This window comes from Triplophysa dalaica, chromosome 14, assembly GCF_015846415.1.
Source record: "Triplophysa dalaica isolate WHDGS20190420 chromosome 14, ASM1584641v1, whole genome shotgun sequence".
In the NCBI taxonomy this organism is placed as follows: Eukaryota; Metazoa; Chordata; class Actinopteri; order Cypriniformes; family Nemacheilidae; genus Triplophysa; species Triplophysa dalaica.
The window spans coordinates 18300556-18327759 of NC_079555.1; the positions used below are offsets into that span (position 1 = coordinate 18300556).

General features: G+C 37.8%; 2 protein-coding genes across 2 annotated transcripts in view; both read left to right on the forward strand.

Moving 5' to 3' along the window:
- Positions 1 to 20533, forward strand: part of akt2 (v-akt murine thymoma viral oncogene homolog 2) — a 40097-nt gene extending 19564 nt beyond the window's left edge. Inside the window, exons 3-14 of the mRNA XM_056766819.1 lie at positions 86 to 214; positions 597 to 708; positions 3143 to 3284; positions 13899 to 14030; positions 14124 to 14189; positions 14280 to 14348; positions 14441 to 14563; positions 14709 to 14837; positions 16219 to 16433; positions 16516 to 16603; positions 16693 to 16795; positions 17059 to 20533. Of these exons, the coding sequence (XP_056622797.1) occupies positions 86 to 214; positions 597 to 708; positions 3143 to 3284; positions 13899 to 14030; positions 14124 to 14189; positions 14280 to 14348; positions 14441 to 14563; positions 14709 to 14837; positions 16219 to 16433; positions 16516 to 16603; positions 16693 to 16795; positions 17059 to 17138 (1388 nt within the window). The 3' untranslated portion in view covers positions 17139 to 20533. The remainder of the gene's footprint in view (positions 1 to 85; positions 215 to 596; positions 709 to 3142; positions 3285 to 13898; positions 14031 to 14123; positions 14190 to 14279; positions 14349 to 14440; positions 14564 to 14708; positions 14838 to 16218; positions 16434 to 16515; positions 16604 to 16692; positions 16796 to 17058) is intronic.
- On the forward strand, positions 20530 to 25438 carry ccnp (cyclin P; the record flags this gene model as incomplete). The annotated part of the gene is made up of 8 exons (XM_056766820.1): positions 20530 to 20673; positions 20780 to 20855; positions 21376 to 21545; positions 21629 to 21727; positions 22594 to 22749; positions 22833 to 22991; positions 23247 to 23425; positions 24866 to 25438. Coding segments are annotated over 8 exons (1161 nt in total), but the record flags the coding sequence as incomplete, so codon positions are not given.
- Positions 25439 to 27204: the final 1766 nt, after the last annotated feature.

The following is a 27204-nucleotide window of genomic DNA, read 5'->3' on the forward strand; positions in this document are numbered from 1 at the left end:
CACTCTTTTATTGACCAATCTTCATCTTTCTGCTTTCCTTATATCTCTTCCTAATCTACTTCCCTGTATCTCTTTCTGTCTGCAGGTGAATATATTAAGACTTGGAGGCCCCGATATTTCATCTTAAAGAGTGATGGCTCTTTCATTGGCTATAAGGAGAAGCCGGACACGTCAGACCACAGTCAGCCGCCTCTAAACAACTTCTCAGTCGCCGGTATGTCTCAGTCTACCATTTAAACACCTCTACACAAACACTGAATTGTGTTAAGCACATTTGTTATATATCTGGGTGTTTAGTGATTGGTCTTGAGATAACTTGCTAGTGTTTGTTCGATCTGACTGTTTCAAAATGCTGTTCTGTTTGTTGGGAAAGTCTTTGGTTTTGCAATTCTCTTTGGTGAGGCTAGTGGTACAGAAATTGCACCGATGCAACAAATGTTTGAATGTAAGGAGATTAATATTGCTAAGTACGATGCTCTGAATATTTAATTGTCATCTTATTCTCTAAAGAAATAATCACCCCGTAAGAGGAATAACTGAATCTGTTGATCATGGCAAAAAAGTTTTTTCTCTGGAACTGTTACCATTTTTAACAGAGTGTCAGCTGATGAAGACTGAAAGACCTCGGCCGAATACATTTGTCATCCGCTGCCTGCAGTGGACCACCGTTATCGAGCGCACCTTCCATGTGGACAGCAATGCTGAGAGGTGAGGACCAGAGATGGTTTTAAGAGTCCGTATAAAATCAGACGTCTCTTTCAGATGAAAAGAAGGACGTTGATTGGTATTTATTAGGAAAGCAGATTTGGTAGTATTTACAAGCTCTCTGCCAACAATGACTTGTATAAGATTAACAAGCATTTTATATTAGAGGTCTGACTAGACACTTATCTTACGAGACGAGACACAAGACAAGATTTTTTTTTCTTAGAGAAATCCTCAATAATGAAAAATATAGGTAAATACAGTCTTATTCACCTTAACACCAAGTGCCAAATAATGTAGGCATTATAAAATCAACTTGTTCTTTATGAAACACATTAAACTTATATTTTAATGAATTTTATTACGCTGTAGTAAACAATATGTAAATACTGCAAAATGTTTTGTCACAAACTCAACCTACGGGCAGTAATTGCACAAAATATATGCTTTTAGTAAAGAGCTGTGGTTGTTTTCTCTATGTGCTTTTCCATAGTGCGCGACTGTTTGTGTTAGCAAAGGTGGCGATCATATCACACTGTCTATCCTCCTTCTTACACTGACTTAACCCTCATAGCCTTCAGAGAAACAGTTAAAACTACTTTAAAACTACATAAACACATCATGTTTTATGCTTACATTGTATATATGTAAAAGACAGATGATCTGTTTTAGAAGAGGTTTGCCTGTGAATGTATTTAAAATACATAAAGTGAACTTACAATGGCTAAACTGTACTTGTCGTACTGTCAGCTCAGCTGCTGATCAGCCATGATCTGGAACTGCTCACCCCCAAAGCACTTCTGGCCACGCGAACCGCAGTAAACACTAGTGCTTGCGCAAGGCACTGCAGACACAAGACACTCATGAAAACGTTGAAATTCGTCTATCTAGTGCTTGTTTACATGGAAAACAGTGGGAACATTAAAGGAGCCATTATTTTGCTATTTTTTAAGCTTTGATTATGTTTTTGGGTGTTTTACAGTGGATGTTTATGTTTCTTAGTTTCCAAAAAATGCTTTATATTTCACATATTGCATGTCTTTTGTTCACCACTGTCCCTCTCCTCACAAAACGACTGGACTTTTTCCGGATTATATAACGTCCCTCCTTCCGAAACGCTCTGATTGGTAGAGCTGACCCAGTCTGTGGTGATTGGTTCCCCGCTTAGAGAGTGTGTCTGACCCACATCATATCAGCGAGCTTCCGCTTCTCAGGCTTTTGTAATTGGAAGGTCCCCCTCTCAGTGCACGTGTATTTATAAGCTTCAGCTTTTAGCAATAAACAGTTACAATGGCGTCAACTTCAATTCAATCAGTTAAACACATGCGGATCGATCGAAGTGTAACGGAGGTCTGCTAGTGCATGTGCAAACGTCAATCTTTGTTAGAGATCGCAATTTTTTTCATACTATGGCGAGGGAGATGATACCGGACCGATAGGGTCAGACCGGTTATATTATTTAACACTAATAATGGAAGCGTTTGTTTTGCCTATTTATATTGGACCTAAATTGGGTAATAAAACAAGCAGATTGACTAGGAGACATTTGCATGCAGGACTTCAAATGACGTTTCAAAGAAGTGTTTTAGTGGTGTGTGCACACACACACACAATATCAGTGTGTTACACAGAACAGCTTTCACAGCCGATGTTAAAGTCATGGAAGCTGTTATTTGATGGGTGGTTATCTTAAAATGTGTGTAGCTTAATTCTTATTTCCAGCTGTAGGACTGTGATGGAAGTTAAAGTAATTTACTGCGCAGTTCAGTCAAATGTTTACAATCTCTGATAACCAAACACTGCTCCAGCAACTCTTCCTCTTCTCTAAGGATGGCCTCGTCCCTTTTTTGGCATATTGCTTTAGGCGGAGGTTTTTAAAAAACTCGGAATAGTGACCTCATTTACTCAGGAAGTAAAGGGCTGTAGTCCCATTCCAGCCATTCTCTGTAGTCCTTGAAAAGTGAATTCTGTTAAAGGCAATATCTCGCTTGGCATGGACTTCTCATTTTGCAGATATTGTTTATCCTCTTACAGAAACATTACACACAAACTAAAGTTTGAAACTTGGCTTTACGGGGAATGGCCGCTTTAATGAAAAAAGGTTGCAACACAACAAAATGTTCACTGACACAAATGCTCCCAAATATATTTTGAGGTTGCACAGGTGAAATTTAGGGAGCATATGTGACTGAAATGATCGAAATTTCGAGCCCAACACTCGATCATGCCAATTGTGTAAAGTAATTGTCTTCTCGCAAGACCAGTCAGATTTCGCAAGACACATCAGATCTCGTCACACCCCTATTGTTTAGGTAATTTTTATACAATGGAAATGGGATGTTATGGATGATAAAATAATAAGAGGAACCTTTTTTTCTTGATTAAGTGTTTCTTCCCTTAAATGATTGATGTTTTTTTTTCATTGCTATTGATTCAGAGAGGAGTGGATACGTGCCATCCAGGCGGTGGCCAATGGGCTTAAGTCCCAGGAAGAGGAGGAGCCAATGGAATTTGGTTCTCCTGGAGACAACAGCTTGGAAGGAATTGAAGCCGCAATCGCAAAGTCCCGCACCAAAGTGGTGAATGATCTTGAGTAACTTTGGCTAATATGTGCATGATTAGAATGACCATAAACGTTGCTCCTGTAAAAAATTGCAGAATTAAACAATTGGCTGCTAGCTTTCCATTACTGATTGGTTGTTTTTGGCATTCAGCAGGGAAATTTTCAAGTAATATGACAGCTTAAGTGTTTAATCGACCATTGTGAGACCGATATACTGTGTAGTTTCATTCGTTTTTTGTCCTTTTATCTAATTGCAGCTTAAATCTGTAATTGTATGCTCTATTTGTGTTACAAAATTATTAAAAGTATATTTGCCATTCTACAGAGTTTGTGCAAACTGCTGTCCCACATCAAAAAAACACATTTAAAAAGCATTCAAGTATTTAAATCTAAATTGTTTACTAAGATCTTTCTATAATATATTGAAACCCACAATAATATTTATAATATCAGTAAGCTTAATATATATATATAAAATGTGTATGTTTTAGTCCATTGGCTGAGACTGATTTAAGCCACAGCCCTACATTTCTGATCAAGAATTATTACTGTGTCCCTCTTTCCAATAAGCCACATGGTGATCTTATCATTTTGAATAGGGATGCACCGTATTTTCGGCCCAAAAATGGCAAAAAAAGCATGTTCGGGTTTTGGCCGAATAATTGAAAATGTCTGCAGTGTGTGAACCATTTGAGAGTGCACTTCAGACTGGAGTGGGCGGTCCGACAGTAGCACCGCCGCTCGCGACATCCTTTGACATCCTACAGTGGTCTCGTTCACACAATTCCCAGTACTAAACAACTTTTCAAAGTATGGTCTCTGCATCCCCGCCATGAGTACACCTTCTAAGAGAACAGTGACAGTCTGCTTTTGTGGGCGGAGTTTGGAGGAGAGACGTGAACTGAAATGGTTATCAATTAGAATTGCTTACATGGATGTTTTTTTCGTCTTTTAATTAGAAGTCAACTGGTCATCGTTTTTGCCGATTAATCTGCACCGTTAACGATTATTTGAACTATCGGCAATAATCCCCGCCCATAGTTTCTTCTTGGTTGCGTTTGATCCAGCAGGGAAAGCTCTACTGTGATACGCAGGTGGAGAGCTCCAAGTATATTGTAAAACGGTGACCTCTAGAGGTGGAAATCAAACTGACAGCCTGTTTGGTTTGGAGCTAAACAGTTTATGGTTTGGAGACGTGAGACCAGGGGCGTAGTTTATGGGGGGGGATGGGGGGGAGGTAATCCCCCCAATATTCAAATCCATCAGTTACAACCCCTCCAATATTTCAACATGAAAATCACAGTAGATCAAATGAAAAATATGTAGAATTACTTTATTTTGTGACAATAATTTTGTTCCTAATCAAATATGAGTTTGTCATAATAAATTAGACAAAAAATACTCCCCCCTCCATTGGACCGATTGGTAACGCCCAACCAATGAGTCGCACTTTCACCAAAACAACGCGAGTGGTGTTTGAATGGGAGAGCACACGGGTAACTTAACGTACGCCAAAAATGAAGAGAAGCGCTGCACAGCGGACTATATTTAACTGCTGGTCAGAGAGGGATGCAAAAAAAATTAAAGCATGTACTGAGAAAGAGTTATGAGAATATTGTGTAATAATAGCTAAGTACACACCATATATGTTAGCTAGCTAATCCATTGCAATGTATTTAGCTATAACTATCAGTATAACAAGTTACCAAAGCAGCCATCTGTTTTGCTAGTTCATTTTTCAATAGTGTCTGTAATTATCAATGACAAAAGCATTCACATTGATGTTTGTTTTCTTCCTAAACTAATCTGACTTTTGAACAAATTGGATGAATTAATAATTTAAGTGGCTCACTCATTAAAACAGTGAATCGCTGCCGCCTACTGGTGCTTTCAATACTTAATTTCTTTCTTTTTATAATCTCTTCTATGTTAGAGTTTATGTCAGTTTAACATACATTCTAATCATTACATCTTAAAGACATCTTCTAACAGAAAACGTCCTATAGACGTATTGCAGATGAGCAAACACTCTAAAAAGTACGTCTTCCAGATGTAAACACACACATCAAATAGACGTCTCCGTGATGTTCGTGTGCTATCTGGGATGTTCAACCCCCCCAATGTTCAAACAACGTGAGACCACAGTCTGCACAGAGCGGAATACATCATGCAGGGGCCTCCCCAATATAGAAAACACACAACAAATAAAAAATCTGCAGACAAGTTGTATATTACCTTTGGAGTCATTCTAGTTATATTTTACATTATGTGAAGGTGACAATTAGATTTGCATCTGTAACCGAAGCATATAGGTTTCCTTTTACAGAAACACTTTTCCAACTGCTTCACAGTGTAACAGATACACAAACTAATGAAACAAAGGAGCAAAAAGTAGGGAAAGTACATACATTTTATGTTCAGACATATACAATAAATAATTGCTGATTTTTTTATTTATTTTAATAATCGTATGATCAGAGGATTGTTTTTTTATTAAGCGACTAACAGGCTTAACTATTTTTTATTTGATCTTTTGCATTTACTAACTAAATAAAACCCCCAAAAAGGCTATATATTGTATAAAAGTGGGTTTCAATTTTGTAGTCTAGAATTTTGACATTTAAAACCTTTAACAAAAAAGCTTGTCCAGTTGTAATCAATAAAACTTCTTCAAATATCCCAAATATAAGTAACAATCGAGTTGTAGCCCATTAGAGATGTGTTGATAAGTAAATTAACTTATTTTGATTGTCAAAGTTATACATAAAAAAATCCCTTTTAAGATAAAGTATTATTAACATTATTTATTATTACCAGAATAAGATGTAGGCTATCACATTACAGGCCTTCTCATATACAAACAGTCTTCTTTTTTTTCCACTTACGCCTACTTTAAAACAAATGTTTAGTTTGTGGTTTCATGTTAAAAATACCTTTACTGTGCATTCATAATTAAAATTTTATTGAAAAACTAAATAAGATTGATAACAGACATTATAATGCAAATAAAAAAATCTTTGGATTTTGCTCTTTCTTTAAGACATTTTTAGTTTGTGGTTAACATTTTATGAAAACTCAACTCAACTCAACTCAACTTTATTTATATAGCGCTTTTTACAATTTTCATTGTTACAAAGCAGCTGTACATGAGACACATTTAATACAAGTATGAATTCTAAAGCAGCCCCCCCGGCCAGGCAGATAGTGCAAAACAATATGCAAACGGTGGTGAGGAACCCAAAACTCCCATCGAGAAAAAAAACCTCAGGGGAACCCAGGCCCAACCAGGGGATTCCAGTTCCCCTCTGGCAAAAGCTGCTGCCTCTGCACAAGCTCATCAGTGCTTGCACAACAAGGCTTAATAAAAATATAAAAATTAAAGATTATCATTAACAATCTAATAGCATTTGAAATGTTGTAGAAAAAAACAAAGTTGTCGCGTCCTTTATCCAGCTCTATCCTCTTAGCACTTGTCAGGTCACCGCTTCCCATTCTCAGCTCTGCCATCAGGTCTGGGCATGAACTGCATCCTGCGGTAACCTTGGAACAAAGAGACAAGACTGGCTGAGAGTAGAGTACTGTTCTGCACTCTTTGATGCAACAAGTACATAATTTGTTGTTGGATGTGTTCCTGGTTCCGGTTGATCTAAATAATGCAGCCTAAATCCTCTGAGGATTAATATTATGGAGGTGTAGTGTATGCAAGATTAAAAAGATGAGTCTTTAGTCTAGATTTAAACTGACAGAGTGTGTCTGCCTCCCGGACCGTGCAGGGAAGAATATTCCAAAGTTTAGGCGCTAGATAAGAAAAGGATCTACCACCTGCACTTGATTTTGAAATTCTAGGTATTACCAACTGACAGGACCCCTTAGAGCGTAATGTACGTGGTGGTCTGTAATACAATAGAAGTTCATTCAAATACTGCGGCGCTAGACCATGTAGGGCTTTATAGGTAATAAGCAAGATCTTAAAGTTAATGCGATGCTTTATAGGTAACCAGTGCAAGGTTGACAGAACCGGGGTTATATGCTCATACTTTTTTGTACGTGTAAGAACTCGAGCTGCCGCGTTTTGAACCAGTTGCAGTTTTTGTAATAGGCCCGCAGGGCAACCACCTAGAAGTGCATTACAGTAATCTAGTCTTGATGTCATGAATGCATGAATTAATTTCTCTGCATCTGACAGTGACAGCATATGACGTAATTTAGATATATTCTTAAGATGGAAAAATGCAATTTTACAGGTGTTTGCGACATGGCTTTCAAATGAGAGAGTACTGTCAAATACAACGCCAAGATTCTTAGCTGATGACGAGGATTTTATGGAGCAACCGTCAATCGTTAAGCAGTATTCTTGGTTGTTACGCATAGCAGTTTTCGGTCCAGTAAGTAACACTTCTGTTTTGTCCGAGTTTAGTAGTAAAAAATTGTTACTCATCCACATTTTTAAGTCAACTATGCAATCCTTTATTCGATGAAACTGCTGGGTTTCATGAGGCATCGAGGAAATATAAAGTTGAGTATCATCAGCATAACAGTGAAAGCTAATTCCGTGTCGCTTTATTATATCTCCTAGAGGTAGCATGTATAATGCGAAGAGCAGGGGTCCCAAGACTGAGCCCTGTGGTACACCGTACTGGACTTGTGATTTGCGGGACACCTCATTGTTTATTGCTACAAATTGAAAACGGTCGGATAAATAAGACTTAAACCATTTCAATGCTATTCCGTTAATGCCGACGTAATTTTCGAGTCTATGTAGAAGTATTCTGTGGTCAATGGTGTCAAATGCAGCACTGAGGTCTAGCAGCACCAATAACGAAATACAGCCACGGTCAGACGCTAAAAGCAGATCATTTGTAACTCTGATCAAAGCAGTCTCTGTACTGTGACATGCTCGAAATCCAGACTGGAATTCATCATTAATGTCATTCCTTTGGAGGAAGGAGCATAATTGAGTTGAAACTACTTTTTCCAGAACTTTAGATATAAAAGGTAAATTCGATATAGGCCTGTAATTCCCTAGTTCTTTGGGGTCGAGTTTGGTTTTTTTTAAAAGAGGCCTTATAACAGCCACCTTAAATGCTTTAGGCACATGTCCTAATGTCAGAGATGAGTTAATAATACTAAGAAGAGGATCTATAATTTCGGGGAGCATTTCTTTCAGTAGTTTTGTAGGTATAGGGTCTAGCATGCATGTTGATGATTTAGATGATTTAATGATTTTAGACAGTTCATCGTGATCTACTGTAGAAAATAATTGCAATTTCTCCTTAGGGGTGCTGTAGTTAGTTTGTTCAGCGGATTTCACTACAGGTTGCATTGTTATAATTTTTTCTCTTATATCTTGGATTTTACTTGTGAAGTAGTTCATAAATTCATCACTGTTATGCTGATAATCAGAATCTGACGTCGATGACGACTTATTTTTTGTTAATTTAGCCACGGTGTTAAATAAGAACCTAGGGTTGTGATGGTTTTCCTCTATTAGTGTTGAAAAGTAGGCGGATCTAGACGTTTTTATTGCATTCCTGTAATTTCGAGTACTATCCTTCCATGCTATACGAAATACCTCTAAATTCGTTTTCTTAAAGTTGCGCTCCATTTTACGGGATGCTTTTTTTAGAGTCTGAGTGTGTTCATTATACCACGGTGTTGGGCTGCTATTTTTAATTTTCTTTAAACGCAGAGGAGCAACTGTGTCTAATATTTCCGAGAAAGTAGAGTTAAAATGTTCAATAGTAGTGTCAAAATCGTCAACGTTATTACTCATGCTGGATATTTTAGACAATTCAGGCAGATTATCGAGAAACGCATCTTTGGTAGTTGAAGTAATCGTTCTACCATATTTGTAACAAGGAGTTTGATTTGCAGCCGTAGGCCATTGAAGCAAACATAATATCAGATAATGATCCGAAATATCTTCACTCTGCTGAACGATTTTAACATCGTCCACATTTATACCATAAGAAAGTATTAAATCTAAAGTATGATTACGAAGGTGAGTGGGTCCTGACACATGTTGACTAACGCCCATGGAGTTAAGAGTGTCTTTGAAAGCCAGTCCCAAGGCATCTGTATCATTGTCTACATGGATATTAAAGTCACCGACGACAAGGACTCTATCTGCGGCCAGTACTAGTTCTGATAAGAACCCACCAAAATCTTTAATAAAATCTGTGTGGTGCCCTGGAGGCCTATATACAATAGCTAGAATAAATTTTAAAAATGTTTTGTCCTTAGTATTAGGTGTCGATACGTGAAGTACCATGACTTCGAAAGAACTGTACTTAAAATTAGACTTCTGAGAGGTAATAAAAGAATTCTTGTAAAGTGCAGCGACACCTCCCCCTCTACCTTTTAGACGAGGCTCGTGTTTATAGTAATAATCATGGGGAACGGATTCATTTAGAGTAATAAAATCATCTGGCTTTAGCCATGTTTCTGTCAAACAAAGCATGTCTATTTTATGATCGATTATCAAATCGTTAACAAAAAGTGCTTTATTTGAGAGAGATCTAATATTAAGCAATCCGAGTCGTAACAGCTGATTATCTGTATTTTGTTCATGTTTGATTTGTTTAACGTTTATTAAATTACTTTCAAGAGGTTTACGCAATATCTTATGTTTGCTAATCCGGGGGACAGACACAGTCTCTATTTTATGTTGTTTGTAAGAAGGGATTATTACATGTTGTATATTTTGTGTATTCTGTAACGCGAGACGGCAAGCAGACAGTTGGTTAAGCCATTCTGTCTCCTTCCTGACCTGGGCCCTAGGTAGTCAGACTTTAGCATTATTAAGACTGTGTGCCAAATTTCTAGAGAGGAGGGAAACCCCATCCCAGGAGGGATGGAGACCATCTCGTTTCAACAGGTCAGGTCTGCCCTCAAAACTCTTCCAGTTATTTATAAAATCTATATTATTCTGCAGGCACCACTCAGACAACCAGCCATTTAGTGATGATAATCTGCTATAAATCTCATCACCACGGTAAGCAGTAAGGGGGCCAGAGAATATTACAGTGTCTGACATCGTTTTTGCGAGCTCACACACCTCTTTAATATTATCTTTAGTGATCTCCGATTGACGGAGTCTAACATCATTTGTGCCGACATGAATAACAATCTTACTGTATTTACGATTAGCCTTAGCCAGCACATTTAAGTTTGACTTGATGTCAGGCGCTCTGGCTCCCGGTAAACATTTGACTATTGTGGCTGGTGTCTCTATGTTAACGTTCCGGACAATAGAATCACCGATCACTAGGGCACTTTCAGCAGGTTTCTCAGTCGGTGCGTCACTGAGCGGGGCAAACCTGTTCGAGACTTTAATCGGAACGGTTGAGTGATGTTTTGTCCTGCGACTATGCCGTCTCACCGTCACAAAGTTTCCCAGCTGCAGGGGATTTTCAACCGGAACACACCAATAAAGTAAAACAAAGACAAACTTGCATACATTAAATGCAGAAAATATTTTTTATTAACAAACATTCTTTTGCCCTCTTGTCTCTGCCATCCTGTCAATCATTGCACTGTTTCAGTGTGCACACGCAAATCTGCACAGATTTAGATGAAATGATAATCGATATTTATCCAATTGTTGGTACTTGTCAATTTACTTGTTTTTCATTTTCTTGTTCTGCGCTTTGGGAAGTTTCTTTGCTCGATCAATTTGGTTTTTTGTCTGTCAAAGAGTGATTGGTTGACATAATAACTTGATTAAATAAAATATATATTTATTGAACTCTTTTAAAATGCTAGAAAGTAAGACATTTTAGAGATTGACTTTTTCGTTATATTTTGTATTTTTTTATAACGTTTTATAAAAAAAACCTGTTAAATAATATTTTGGTACCATGGCGCCCCCCTTGTGCGGTGCCCCTATGCACTGCATATACTGCATAACCCATTTTTGCGCCATTGACATCAGATGGGGGTGTAAAAGTTTCACAATGACAAGGTAGAGCCAGTTGCAGTAAACATGATATTAAAAAGTAACTAACTAACTATTTGCTACCTTATAATGGGGAACAGCAGTATAGCTTTCCTGTAGCTCAGTGGTAAGAGCATTGCGTTAGCAACGCAAGGTTGTGGCTTCGATCCCAGGGGATTCCACATACCTATGTATAAATGTATAGGATAATGCAATGTAAGTCGCTTTGGATAAAAGCGTCTGCCAAATGCATAAATGTAAATGTATTTTTCCGACAGGACTGAGAGCGTGCTAAAATTAGTAGCCTATTAACGTTAGCATATGAAGTTAGAACATGGTGAAAAAAATACATGCAGAAACGTTTTTATTTTATTTTATTGTAACTATGGAGAGGCATTTGTGAGTATTGTGTGTGTGTGCGTGCGTGTGTGTAGGTGCGTGCGTGTGTGTGTGCGCGCGCGCTCTCCACCTCCGAACATGTTGAACATGGCCATTTATGGGTGCAATGGAAAACGTGCTGTTTTTGTGTGTGTCTCTTTAAATGCAAATGCTTCCCTCCCCGTATGCAAAATATGACATAGATCGCTCACACATGCAAGCGATCAAGACAAGCCATATACCGTAGTGGAAAGCGCAATAACGTCTGTTAAGCCTTCCCCAAACCAAAATCATACACTAACTGCAATAAAAATCACTTTAATCCCTTGTTCATGAATATGAACTAAATGGAAAAGACAAAAACATATATACACCAACATATTCTGACCATTTGCTGTATGAAATGTTGGCCATTGATGATAAATCATGTGAGTGCATATAACCAATAGACATAAACAAGGATATAGTCATAAACATGCATTCAGAGTACTTGTATATGACAGACAGGTATGTAAAGGTCAGCAACCAGGTGTTATTACTTTGTGAGTGGCAATTTCTGCGTAACCTCATTGGCTTACAAATGCAAACTTTGTTTCTATCCTCTCAAAGTTTCGTCACACTTAGGACATACGAGAAAACACTGAACTCACCGAGAAAGATACTGCTATAACTTTCTTTCGGTGTAATGAATAAGCTTTACAGAAATTATGTCGGTCACAAGTCTTCTGAAACGCGATGCGTTTTACCACTAACAGTGGCTTCAGTGACTTATCACCTGTCTTTGGACAATGTTTCAGGTTTAGCAGCGACTATGTAAACAACAGCCGCTAACATGCTACACACATAACATAAGAAAGTCGATTTAAAATCGATGTGTAAAACTTACTACTTCCGGTTTCCAAATGCAAATCAATATCAGTTTTTTAAGTGTTTTGTTGTTCTTTCAGCAGTCAATCATAGGCCTATTATATGATATCCAAGAAGGGAGAGGGCTATTTTTTTTTTATTATTTAGCCTACATGTTTTGCTCAATTTTATTCCTAGTTATTTTGTATTATATTGAAAAGCAAGACAAAATATTTAAAGTATTTTGACCATTCAGTCTATGCAATAGTTATAAGCAATTGCAAAAAATTGGTTAAATCAATAGAAACAATTCGAAAAGCAATGTTCGGTATTCTGCGTTTGGTCAAGTGTTTCATTTTTCTTCGCCTTCAGACAAGAATTGTCATTTCGGTGCATCCCTAATTTTGTAAAGTAAAGTGTTCAAAAGTCTCAAATCTGTCTGTAACTCTAAGGAATGTCTCAACCAAACATATTTTTTCTGTAATTCTGGGCATTTTTCCATTAAATTTTGTTTTTTAATGTGTACGTATGTTCAGAACCTTGCTTGCTAACCATGTGCTGAGCTAGGCTCAAATGTACAAAAAAATTGTCACCACCAAAAACGTCACTACCAAAAAAAAATCAGTGGTGAGAAAAATGGCACTTAAGCATTTATTTGTGGAAATAAAAAAACTCTGTACAGTAATGCAAATCATTAGTATTTTAGTATGTTTTAGTAGTGATATAGTGTGTGAGCTGTTGTTATTTTATTAGATATTTACAGTCAGATGTGTGTCCGCTATATGTGCTGGCTGCGTATGTTAAACATAGTTAGTTATTTGTATAAACATAAAATATTGAAAGTCTGATTCAGCTCTGCAAATAAAACATTGTGATCTCTTCCAAAATATTATCATCACTACTGAAAATGTGTGTGTCACGACTGAAACATAAGATGTTTTGTCAAAAATATATATTAAAAAAGGTATATTAAATTATCAACTAAGATGTAATGAAAGCTTTGGTTAAATGTATATATAAACTAATTAACCATTGACTGTAAAAGGCATACAATTGATCGTACTGATTTCAAAGAAAGATTGAATTCGAAATGCAACAAATCTCATAAATAACACTTGAAATATTGTTAAAAAAATTAACATGTGGAAACATTTTTTAAAAATAGATTTAAACAATATCTTAATATGTACATAATCCTTCTTATTAAATTAAATATTATTCTGTTTTGGTAGTGAGATAATTTGGGGAGAGGAAGAATATTTCAAAACTTTCTAAAATTACAATATGAAAATGAACTGCACAATCACTAGAAATGGTGCCTTTGATATTATACAATTTGCATCCATAAAAAATTCTGAGAATTTTTTTTGTTTATGATGTCTTCAATTCAGATTTTGCACCAATTCTGTAGAATGGCCCATATAGTCATACAGAATTTTGTTTTATGATCCTCTTTTTTTCACTCTTTAGACAATGAGTGATTTTGACTACCTAAAACTGCTTGGTAAAGGCACGTTTGGGAAGGTGATTCTGGTGAGGGAAAAGGCCACTGGCATGTACTATGCTATGAAAATCCTACGCAAGGAAGTCATCATCGCTAAGGTGGGCTGGACATGCTGTAGATCAAGCATTTTCAAATGCTCTTCAATGGCTTGTGTGAGACTCAAGGTGCCGTGTTCTTATCGTCTGTTTCAGGATGAAGTTGCACACACAATCACAGAGAGCAGAGTCTTGCAGAGCACAAGGCACCCTTTCCTTACGGTGGGTTCATTGAGGCTGCTGCTGTTGTTTTACTTGTACAATCATCTTTGCTCTACACTACAATTTTTCACGATTGTTCTTTTAATGCAGACACTAAAATATGCCTTCCAAACCCGTGACCGGCTGTGTTTCGTCATGGAGTATGCGAATGGTGGCGAGGTTTGTCATATACGGCCATGTATTACAAAAACCCAAGCTTTTATCAGTCTTTCTCTAAAAATGTTCTGCTCTCTTTCTCCATTTCACACCAGCTTTTTTTTCACCTGTCACGAGAGCGTGTGTTTACAGAAGACCGAGCTCGCTTCTATGGTGCCGAAATCGTTTCAGCGTTGGAATATCTACACTCTAAAGATGTCGTCTACAGGGACTTAAAGGTTTCCTCATTTTTATTACTCTATGTTGTTGTTGTCAAACAAAGTTACGAGAACTACGTCATGTAATTGTGTCAGATCATAAAAACCTTTTGGTAGTGACAGAATCTGTTTCTTGATTCTGTTTGAAATGCGTTTCTCTCGGCAGCTGGAGAATCTAATGCTGGATAAAGATGGACACATTAAAATCACAGACTTTGGCCTGTGTAAAGAGGGCATTACTAATGAGGCCACCATGAAGACGTTTTGTGGAACCCCAGAGTATCTTGCCCCTGAGGTACACTACAGTTCTTTAAATTCCTTTATTGATGCTGATGCCGAAACCTAAAGCTTTGTTTTACGTAATTAAATAGAAAAAATATGATACTTAATTTCCCCGCCATTGACGAATTATCTCGTCATTTAGAAAAATGCTTCCCCGCCAAAGACGAGTTATTATGGCAATCAGTGTTTGTACTGTTGTACAGCAGGTGGCGCTATTACACACCTTTGGGAAAAAGTACAGAATCCCAGAACCTAGAACGTATATGTTTTAGCAGTTTTTAATGATTGTTCTGAATGTAATCTGGCCGGAATCTTTGAAAAAAACGTTAATTATCTCAGCTGTTTAATCAAAATGATTCATTTTTGAAGAAACCTACCCACATCTACGGGGTGATAAAAAACGAACAAATAAAGATGGAAGAATACGGTTTCTTTTGTTTAAAAGCTGAGACTCTGTTCTTAAATTTGACATATTGTTTGTCCATATATTCTTTACAGAAAATGTACTGTGAGCCATTCAAATTAGGTGAAAGTGTTAAAAAACGCTGGCGTAGGCTGGCAACTTTTTTTTTTTAAAGAGGCTGGCAGCAAATGAGTTTGAAAGTAGTTTGGACTTTTTAAAATATTCGGAAGAGTTTACACACTTTAATTTATCCCTGGTTGATGTTGGTGCATTTAAATGTAATTATGGTACTTATCTGCAAACTATAGATTATTAATGATAATTATCATCGTTGAAGTTACATGAAAACCCATTTAATGAGGTGACTTTTAATGGGAAAGTATATTTCTTAGAAGTACATTAAAGTGGTCATATGACACTGCCAAAACAAATATCATGGTTTGTCTTATGTATGTAATGCAATTCGTATACACGATTTAAGATTAAAAAACGCTTTATTTTCCACATACAGTGCATGTTTGTATCTCTTCTTTGCCCCGCCTCTCTGAAAGGCTTGGATTTTTCACAAAGCTCATCGCTCTGATAAGCTGGGTCTGGGTGAGCATTCGCTTTTAGATAGAATGTTCTGACACTTAAATTTTTTGCAAGTTTACGTGTCTTATACATGCATTGACAATTTTTAACACACCAAAGACACATAAAAACACGTATTTGCACCATATGACCCCTATAAAAAATAAGTCTACTTTCCTCAAGAGTAGTTTAGAGCAGTTTAGTTTTATCATTCGCACACGCAGTACGCCATACGTTAACTTCCAGTCTGTGTGTAGTTATCAGTCTGGCTACTGGCTCGTGACATAACAAGGTAATATCGCTAAAGCCACTTTGGATAAAAGCGTCTGCTAAGTGCGTAAATGTTAATAGTCAATAAATTTACGGACCAAATTTCTTTACTTCTCTGTTCTGTCCTTTTCTTTTTCTCTGAGAGTAGGTATTAGAAGACAACGATTACGGTCGTGCCGTAGATTGGTGGGGTCTTGGAGTGGTCATGTATGAAATGATGTGCGGACGGCTGCCGTTCTATAATCAGGACCACGAGCGTCTGTTCGAGCTCATTTTAATGGAGGAGATTCGTTTTCCCAGAAATCTCTCGCCTGAGGCCAAATCCCTGCTGGCTGGCCTGCTCAAGAAAGACCCTAAACAGAGGTGAGGGGAGCTTCTCTTTGAGTTATATAGAGGGTGTTTGAGTTGACAGACTCTTCATTTTTACCACGTGGATGTTTTAAAGGCTAGGTGGAAGTCCTGATGATGCCAAAGAAGTGATGACACACAAGTTCTTCAGTTCCATCAACTGGCAAGATGTCCTTCAAAAGAAGGTAGAAGCAACGAAAACCAATGCAGATATTCACCGTAGAGTGTTTAAAAGATAAACAGATAAACAGTCATCTTTTCGTTTCATCTGCAGCTCATCCCACCTTTCAAGCCACAAGTGACCTCAGAGACGGACACGCGCTACTTTGACGACGAGTTCACTGCGCAGACCATCACTGTCACGCCTCCTGACCAATGTGAGTACCTCAGTTTCTCCGTCTACATGCAAGTGCTCACGAAACACGCTCAAGTGCGTGCGAAATCGCCTTTTTGTTAACCAGTCTGTCTTTGAAAAATAACTCTGTGGCGTGAGAAGCTACTCAATTATTCAACACTGCTGTTTGTTTTTTGACAGTCTCGCAAGTTTGAAATGTGATTACAGAGAAATATCACACATTCAGAACCATAAAGGAATAGCTGGGTAACTGTCTCTTACATATATTATTTGTATCGCATGCAGATGACAGTCTCGATGCAGAGGACCCAGACACACGCACACACTTCTCGCAGTTCTCCTACTCAGCCAGCGTGCGGGAGTGATCATCCTCTCCTACTCTCTCACCCTTACCAGCAAAGCAGACGCCCCTCCCATACACACAAAAAAGGACACATGCACCAGCAGCCCGGCCTTCTAAAGGAGCGGCTTCTAGGCAGGACTACAGCATCTGTGAGCGGTCCTGTACAGGTGGTACCTTCTGGCCAGTCCTGGTTTCTGATTGGCTTTACAACACGCCAGTCATAGCCTGAACTACACACTGCAACACAATCTACCGAATAAATAAAAAAAACATCCAAACAATCAGGTACCAAGAAGAGAACGGTTCGCTACCAGCAGGTTTCAGGACACGCACACTCTCAGAACACTGCACTACAGGACAAAAACCCTCAACTGTTCCACACACTAAATCAGCTCATGGGAACTGGTGAAAACGAATCATACGGATGTTTTCCCACAGATGGTCACAGTTTTAAAGCCATACTTCCGCAATCGTACAAGTGCTCTTTCTGGATCTAGCAGTTACCAATAGTGTCAACTGTTTTTACTGCAGGAGTTCTGATGGTGGGTAACACAGAGAGGATAAAGTGCTGTTTAGCTCCCCGGGCGGCACGTGGACTGCTGGGCGTGCGTGTGAATCTGCTTGAATGGGTGAATGGATGCGTGTTCTTTATCTCCATCTTAAACAGTGTCTTTTCGTGTTTTGTACATGGGCATAGGGAGTAGAACAAGGGGTGGGATCGATCATGGTTTCATGGGGGAACTCGCACACTATAGAAGTGATAACATTTGTGTTTTAAAGGGAAAAGAGAGAAAGACAGTTGGAGCTTGTAAATAGGGAGGTCAAGGTTTCCTTCCCAAACCAGGCATGTTCTGGAGGGGCATTTTCCAGTTTTAATCCGCTTCCCCAGGGGTCTGTTTGTTTCAAGATTAGCGTAACATACAAACCGGCAATCATGTTATCATCATCCCCTCTACAGTTTCGCAGGCATTGATTCTGAGATTTGAACGCCCTGTTATTTAACCGCAAAAGCTACTGGGTTAGCACGCTGACCGTTGAGTAATAAACCCACCTCCTATTGCAAACTGGAAACCTGCAGCATGTACCAGCGTGCTACACCATATTCATCGCAGCCTTTTAATTTCTCCATTTTTCACTAGTGTAGTACAAAATGTGTAGGATGTTTGAGAGGCAATGTTCAACTTCATCTGCAGATGTGTAAAGTTTGTGTCATTCTTTGGACAGCAGCTGTCAGAACACACCGCTTCGTGTGAGTTGCTTTTCTTCATTTGCCTTTTTAAAGCTGCTTTATGTATGCAACATCAAACTGTTTTGTTTGTTTTGTTTTATTCATTATTTTATTGGATCATTAGTTTTTTTTGTTCTTCTTTTGTCCACTTCAACCTGAAATAAAATTGTCTTCATAAAATATGATATATATATATATATATATATATATATATAATATATATTGCAATAATAACTTTCGTTTCATTTGTTCTTGGTTTATACATCCTTGTATGTGTTTTGTGTGTGGTCTCGGTATATATTTGCAACCAGAAATGAAGTTTCCTTTCGTATGGGATATGGCTGTTCTTGAAGCATGATATATTTATTACCATCCCTCCATCGAAAATGTTTTAACACTTATGTAAAAAGCACCTCACTGGTTCATCAGAAGGGCTGAAGCGAAGTGCTTCTGTAGGACTGACTTGAGATTTGTTAGTTAATCTGGTGAGTTGCATACTCGGATTTTGTGATGAATTTGTTGCCAAAAGTGTTGTCTAGGTAGGCAGCTCACTAGGTTTTGGGACATGGCCCAATTTGCCTTGACTGAGTAAGGCCGCTATAGATGAAACATGGCCGCATGATAAATATAACATTGCACCAGACATGCGCCCTGTAGTTCACACAGTTCATGATGTTCAAATATATTTTTGGACACGGTTTTTAAGGGGCAAAGATCTTTAAATGATTTCACCATTTTACCTTGTATATATCTGTAGGACAAATCAGCTTTATGACATTATTTTGCAGCTTTAACCATCGACTGTTCTGTTCCGATTGTGAAGAACAATAACGAATGTCATCGTTGATGCTCAATATGCTTTTCTTAGTGATGGGGATGCAAACAAATTGGGGGAGACAAAGTATTTAGCAACTTCAGAGACATTTGTTTGGCTACAAAGTGGTATGGGTTATGTTTTGCTATTAGGACATTCATGCAAGTAAATTCTTTTAACAAAAAACGTCTGTGTGTCTTACTCTACCCTACACCAAAATGTACCCACCGGATCCACTTCACAATAGAACATACAGCTTTCATCCACCGGTGGGCAAACTTGGGCTAAGAAATCCTGATCTCTACATTTAGCCAGTCATCTTTGAAAACATTCCTTTTTTTTACATCTGGACACACACCAATTTATCAAGATATTGCTTTAAGATATTTTCAGTTAAGACAACTCAAACATGACATTTTAGGACTAGATTCCACTTTGTAATACTGGCCAATAAAGTATTACCTTTTAAATCTTATATAAAGGTCTTACTGCTATACAAGTGTTGATGTGCCCTAACAACTTTAAAACACTTACGTAAACTTCCTTATGTAGTGTTAATAAATGAGCCTGGGTTGTCCTGAAAGGCCAGCACTTTTTTTGTGGCTAAATGTAAACAACCAGTTTTTAATTTATACAAAGTAGTATTTTCCCTTAACCTATGCTGATTAAAATCTGGCATCATTACTTTATATTGTTGTTTGTTTACTCCGCAGCTTGTACAAAAAGATGGAGATAAAGATTTTTTCTGTATGTGATATCATTTAGGATATATAAAAACAAATTAAAAATCAAACATTGAAGTAGGATTTGAACCCATTTTCAACACTTAGGTTAGTTTGGAAAGGAAATCAAGATGAAGGCTGACACACATCATACAATTTTGGAGACGAAAAATCTTGTATTGCTATTATAAACTCCTCAGAAACAAACTTTACTCGTTTTTATTCAGTTAATACACCGGATATCCATGGCAACAGCCTATCAGACAATGTGGCAACAGGATTGGTCAGGAGGTAGTTTAAAGGCATAGCTTAAAGAAGTGTTAATTAGTGGCACAGGTGTTTATTAACTGTCAGTGTGCAGCTGCAGTTTCAGTGCGTGAAGGTAGCTACAGTTTCCACGAGAATCATGGCTCGAACTGGGTTTTGTGATTCCAGGCAACTGTTGGACCTCCATTTGGTGAGAAGATCTATAACATTTATAATCTTATTTTCTGCTTGTAATAACAATTTTCTCCACAATTGCCAGCTACTATTTTGCAAGACACATGTCTCTAGCTGGGTAAAAGGACTAGGTTGAATTGAATGACCATGTCCGATTTTTAACTGTATCTTTGTGTAGATGCTTTATTAACCGATTGTTTATGAATAATGTTTTGCTCACACAAAGACTGAGGAAAAACAGCTGCCCCTGAGGACGTGGGCAAACCACTGTGTTCTGAAGGAGCGCAGAGTGTTTGAAGGCGAGGAGGTGCGACTGGGGCAGTGCTACAAACATGCTCCGGAGAATCGATGGGTAATCTGAGCTCTCTAATGTAAAAAATGGCTACAACAAGTCATATCGTGGCATGTTTTAAGTTCTATACTCAAACAGCATAATCTTAATATATCTTTTTTTAAAGGTTCGAAGGCTTCCTATCTCTGCAGAGGATGGGATCATAATGGACTACGCTCAACAAGATGAGTCCGCGTCTACAGGTGATTTGATGCTTGCTTTCTGGACCAAGTCAAAACAAGCCCTCTATTGCCATAATCTTCTGATCTCTACATTTGACTTGGGTCACTCCTTCAAGGGATGGTTTACCCAATAATAAAAATTCTGTTATGAATTACTCACGTTTATGCAGATTTGGGACAAATGGAGAATATTTGTTTGGTCTAACACAAAGATATTTGGTCGCATGCTTGTAACCAAACAGTTCTTGGACCCCATTGACTAACATTGTAGGAAAAATGAAAATGGTAGTCAAAAGTGCCCCACAACAGTTTGCTGTCCTACATTCTTAAAAATAACTCTGTGAGTAAATGGTGACGGAATTTAAATTTTCAGGTCGATTATCCCTTTCAGTGTTTCAGTTTAACTTAACAAATCATTATGTGCTGAAGTTTAATAACTGGGATTCGTTTTTTCTCCCAATGTATACGTAATTTGTCCTTTTTTTTGCACCCTTTTGAAATGTAGACATTTTCAACCTACCTGGTGTGTGTTGTCTACTAGATGTCTATGAAGAAGAGGCTTTGCTGAAGTATCTTCACCGGTTACCCGGTCCACCTAGTCTGCGAGAACTTATGCCTGGTCTTCTGCGCAGAGAGGTGGAGGTGGCCATCAGTAAGCTGGGGCTTCTCTATGACAAAACCTACGCTTGGGACATCTTCGTAGACATGATGGTGAGGACACTGTACACACAACACACGTTTATTTTGGACTTTAGATGCTGTGTCCTACACTGTGTGTTGTGTTTCGGTCACAGAGAAGTCAGCTGCTTTGCACTCTCCCAAACACTGACCTGCCCAAGCCTTTCACTAACACTACAAGAGCCATCCTAGTGGATTGGCTAATTCAAGTCCATGTAAGTGCTGCAGATGCATTTTCTTATATTTTTAGTTTTTGTGTTTGTTGTAAATTATTTATTTTTAGCAATTTTGTCATTCATCTGTCATTTATATTTGGGCAATTCCAGCGTTATTAACTTGACATTTTGAGTTATGGAAGTGACACAAAAATGCTCAGAGAATGAATTTGTTTCGATTATATTCCATCCGTTTATATTTTTACTGAACCCTTGTTGATAGTCTAAACATCAAAAAATTTCAGTCATTTCAATAAAATGCACAATCCTGAAGCAATAATACCAAATGAATGTAGCAGGGATGCCTCTTTATTGAACATAAAATAGTTACTTTATATTAATTTTCATGTGTCCATTTATGAGAAATGTGTAGCGTTATGGATGTGACAATCCTGAAAATGGCACTTATCTGACTATGAAAAATCGTGCTCTAAAAATAAAACTAATGCTTTACAATTTTGAAGAGAGATGTCACATGGGTATTTGGACCACCAAATGTCAAAATCTGTGCTGTTCCCATAGTAAAAAAACGCAGGTAAAAACTTAATTTTTTCATGGTAAGGTTGATATTTTCACGGAATTGATTATTTGTTGTTAGTTTTTTTTAAGTTATTAATATCAGTCATGTGCAGGACAATTATTATAAACTGCTAACACCGTGTCTACACCGGCGTGATGCGAAAAAAACAATAGAGTGCATTGGAACTTATTAAACAAAACAAATGGAAATAAGCCGATGCACTGAATTATAATGCAACAATGCAATTTTTAGATCAGTAGAGTATTGTCTAAAGTAATCGCACACTTTTACAAATGTAGGTTTTTTTTTTTTTTTTATTGACAGACACTTGTTTGTCTCACTTCAGGAAGTGTTTCAGTTTTCTGAGGAAACGCTCTATCTAGCAGTTCACCTGTTGAATCGAGCACTCCGACTTATTAAAGTCTCCATCACTGGTCTGCAGTTGCTCGGTGTGGTTTGCCTCTTCCTGGCTGCTAAGAAAGAGGAGTGTCTTTTACCAGAGGTACTTGAGTTTCTCAACTACAAACGTGAATTTGACAGCATTTATCAGTGTTTTGAGATGTCAATTTTGAATATGTTTGTTAGGTGTCCGAGCTGTGCTATCTGATGGAGAACGCTTACAGTAAGAAACAGCTGTTGCGGATGGAGAGGAGAGTTTTAATTGGACTCAAGTTTGATCTCTATTACTGCCCTCCACTTCACTTTCTTCTCATCTCTGCTTCTATAGCACGCTGCAGTGACAAGGTAGGTTATCAAATTGAATTGACCATTTACTGTGTTAAAGGAGGACTGTGACTGGCTGCAACGAACAGAACTTCTATTTATGCGCTTGGTGACAGATGCTTTTATCTTGGACCAATAGTGCATTAAAACATTTTTAAATCTGCAAGTACATTTACAGGGGAAAGAAAGTATTTGTTTGGATTATTTCTATTATTATATAACTATGTAATTTGTTGCCCCTCTTTTTACTGATATTGTCAAATCTTTCCTGTTTAGGTGGTTTGGATGGCTCGGTATCTGTTGGAACTCTCTCTTCTGGAGGGACAGTGTGTGGTTTATCTACCTGCTCAGCTGGCAGGTGCTGCCCTCCGTCTGTCCCGCAGGGTCCTGCAGGAAACTCTGTCTCCTGAGGGAGAGACTGCCTGGTGTATTGCCGCCAGTATCCATATAGGCAGGTTAGGAGAAATGACTGCTTATGAATGTTTACAGATTGTTTGTACTTAAGTGTTCCTTTTTGTTTGAGCTTTTAACTGACCCTGAAGCCCTTATATTTTATGAAACTCTGAAGACATTAACCTTTTAACCGTATATTATGAACCATGATTACCGATAGTGCGTTGATGCTTATCTTAATATAGCACCAGTAACTAATAGAGTTATTATTAACTGATTACTATCACATAAATATTATGCACATTATAATATCATAGCCCAGCAAAAATAACCAAGATCTTAAAGATGATACTGATATTGTGTTAATGCTATGCATATTATAATATTATTTTTGAAGCATCAACCAGAAGTTGATTGCTTATTTGCAATAAAAATATCAGTCATAACAATAATGATATTAAAAATATTGATTGTTAAAAAATTAGATTGGGCATGGAATGTAATTTGAAACATTTAACATTTAAATTTGATGCATTTGTCAAACTCTTCTGGCTTAAGAGGTAAAAATAATAGTCAAAAGATTATAATCAGTTTCTGATAAATATATCCCATGAAAGTTGATATAGAGCTTAACAGTCCTATAAATGGAAATGTCAGATAATAAACCCAGTTTCATCAATGTACGTTGTATTAAGGGGTAATGCAATAATACCATGCAATCCGTATCTTTATTTTTTTTTAAATGAGCTCTTTCCTTCAGTAACTACTGCCTGAATGTACAGCTGGTTTTCAACAATGCAAAATTGTAAAAAGCGCTATATAGATTTAATTGAATAAACCTGGTTGAATCGTAAATAACAGCAACATTTCTGAAAAGTGCATCTCTAATTTAATGTAGTAACCTTTTTCTGGGTTGAAGCAATTTAAAAACAACAAATATACAATGCACAATTTGAAGTGAAAACGGCTAAGAGAATGACTGGTGTATTGCCTAAAATATCCCTATAGGCTGGTTAAGCAGCATTTTGCTGGGTTGTTTCATGGTTGGCTCTCATATGGATTTTAATTCAAGCTACTGGTTGGTTTTGACCCAACCATTCGTTTAAGATCTAGCATTTTCTTTAAGAGTGCTCCTGGGTGGGCTCTCGGATACCCTAAACAAAGGTTTATCTATTTGTTTTCTTTGAAGTTTATCATTAACCGTGCACTCATTGTATTACTAGCTGTTGTGTAGAATAAAACCGTTTAAGAACTGTTGGGCCTCAATACTTTTAACATTCTAAAGTTGTCCGTGCTGTTTTTAGCCCTCTCAAATTTAGACATTGAAATATAAAATTCCTGCTTAATTTACCCTATAGAGGAGTGTTATGATGCAATGTTTCAACTGTTCTGCATGTTGCCATTCGAGTTCATTAAAAATATAAACACTTTAATGGCATTGTGTATCTCAATGTTTGATCTGAGATATTTATTGCATGATTTTTCATTTCCCATTTTTGCAGTGAAGCCATTCTCTTCAGTATAATGCAGATCATGGCTATGTCAGCAGCCAGAGCACATGGGCATGAGACCCGTGCCACCTTCATCAAGTTTTCCACCATACAGACCCTCCATGTCAGTATGCACCCAGCCCTCAAGACCACACCTGGCCTACTAGGACTGCCGTGCACCCAGACGTGAAGCCCCAACAGAACCACAAAGAGGACAGCATGAACAAAAGAGGTTTCAGGATGGGGTTCACAAGGTTGTCTGAGGAGAGCAAGAAATTTGACCAGTCAGGAGTGTTGAAGGTGTTGTACAAATGTCTGTGAAATTTAAAGAACACTTCCATGAAACGGTTTATTGGACTGAATTGTTACTTTTTTATAACAATCTTATGCCACTTGATGTAAAAAAACAAAATAATTTTGTATTTGTCTGATGTAGCTTTTAAGTGTTTATCAATGCTTCTGGTGAAAACTTTATGTATTGGAAAAGGTGTCTTGTGGAATTAAAGCACTTTGAGACGTGTAGTGTTTTTAAGTGTTTTGCCAGTTTTTTTTTTTTTTTTTTTAATTGTGCAAAATAAAAATATAATGTCGGCTTTGGAAAAGTGCAATGGAAATCATTCTCTTACAACCTTGTCATATTTCTCTGTGTGTAAAATGTATGTTATTCCTCTTGAAGGAGCGGTGGACGCCATTTCTCACATCACATTTTAACAGGGGCCATGTGCAAGCAGGTTGCCAAATCTGAGTGAAGAATAAAACGCCCAATACCACCACTCATAATAACATCAAAGCGAAGATTTTAGATTAATTTAAGTGTGGACAGATGTTAGTGTTTTTGACATTTGGAACTGAATTTCTATCCAAACAAAATAACTTTCATTTGTTAACCGTAATTCGGTCCACAAACGGTCATAAGCAAATGCAGTTTACACCAAATCAGCTTAGTGTCATGCTGGGTCATTTATCTATTATACAGTTGAAAGAAAAAGTATGTAAACCCTTTGGGCTTACTTGGATTTCATCATAAATTGGTCATAAAATGTGTTCTGATCTTCATCTAAGTCACAACAATAGAGAAACAGTCTGCTTAAACTAATACCGCACAAACATATGTTTTTATTGAACACATGTAAACATTCATAGTGCAGGGTGGAAAAAGTATGAGAAACCCTAGGCTAATGACTTCTCCAAGAGCTAATTGGAGCCAGGAGTCAGCCAACCTGGGGTTCAATCAATGTGATGAGATTGGATGTGTTGATTAAAGCTGGCCTGTCCAATAAAAAACACACACCAGTTTTGAGTTTGCTGTTCTGAAGAAGCGTTGTCTGATGTGAACCATGCCTCGCACAAAAGAGCTCCCAGAAGACCTACGATCAAGAATTGTTGACTTACATAAAGCTGGAAAGGGCTACAAAAGTATATCTAAAAGCCTTGATGTCCATGTGTCCACGGTAAAACAGATTGTCTACAAATGGAGAAAGTTCAGCACTGTTGCTACACTCCCTAGGCGTGGTCGTCCTGTAAAGCTGACTGCAAGAGCACAGCGCAGAATGCTCAATGAGGTGAAGAAGAATCCTATAGTGTCAGCTAAACACTTACAGAAATCTCTGGCACATGCTAACATTTTTATTGACAAATCTACAATAAGGAAAACATTAAACAAGAATGGACCTCATGGGAGGACACCACGGAGGAAGCCACTGCTGTCCAAAAAAAACATTGCAGCACGTTTGAAGTTTGCAAAAGAGCACCTGGATGTTCCACAGCACTACTGGCAAAACGTTCTGTGGACAGATGAAACCAAAATTGAGTTGTTTGGAAGGAACACACAACGCTATGTGTGGAGAACAAAAGGCACAGCACACCAACATCAAAACCTAATCCCAACTGTGAAATATGGTGGAGGGGGCATCATGGTTTGGGGCTGCTTTGCTGCCTCAGGCCCTGGACGGATTACTGTCATCGATGGAAAAATGAATTCCAAAGTTTATCAAGACATTTTGAAGGAAAACTTAAGACCATCTGTCCGCCAACTGAAGCTAAACAGAGGATGGACGATGCAACAGGACAATGACCCAAAGCATAGAAGTAAATCAACAACAGAATGGCTTCAACAGAAGAAAATACGCCTTCTGGAGTGGCCCAGTCAGAGTCCTGACCTGAAACCGATTGAGATGCTGTGGCATGACCTCAAGAGAGCGATTCACACCAGACATCCCAAGAATATTGCTGAACTGAAACACTTTTGTAAAGAGGAATGGTCCAAAATTTCTCCTGACCTTTGTGCAGGTCTGATCTGCAACTATAGGAAACGTTTGGTTGAGGTTATTGCTGCCAAAGGAGGGACAACC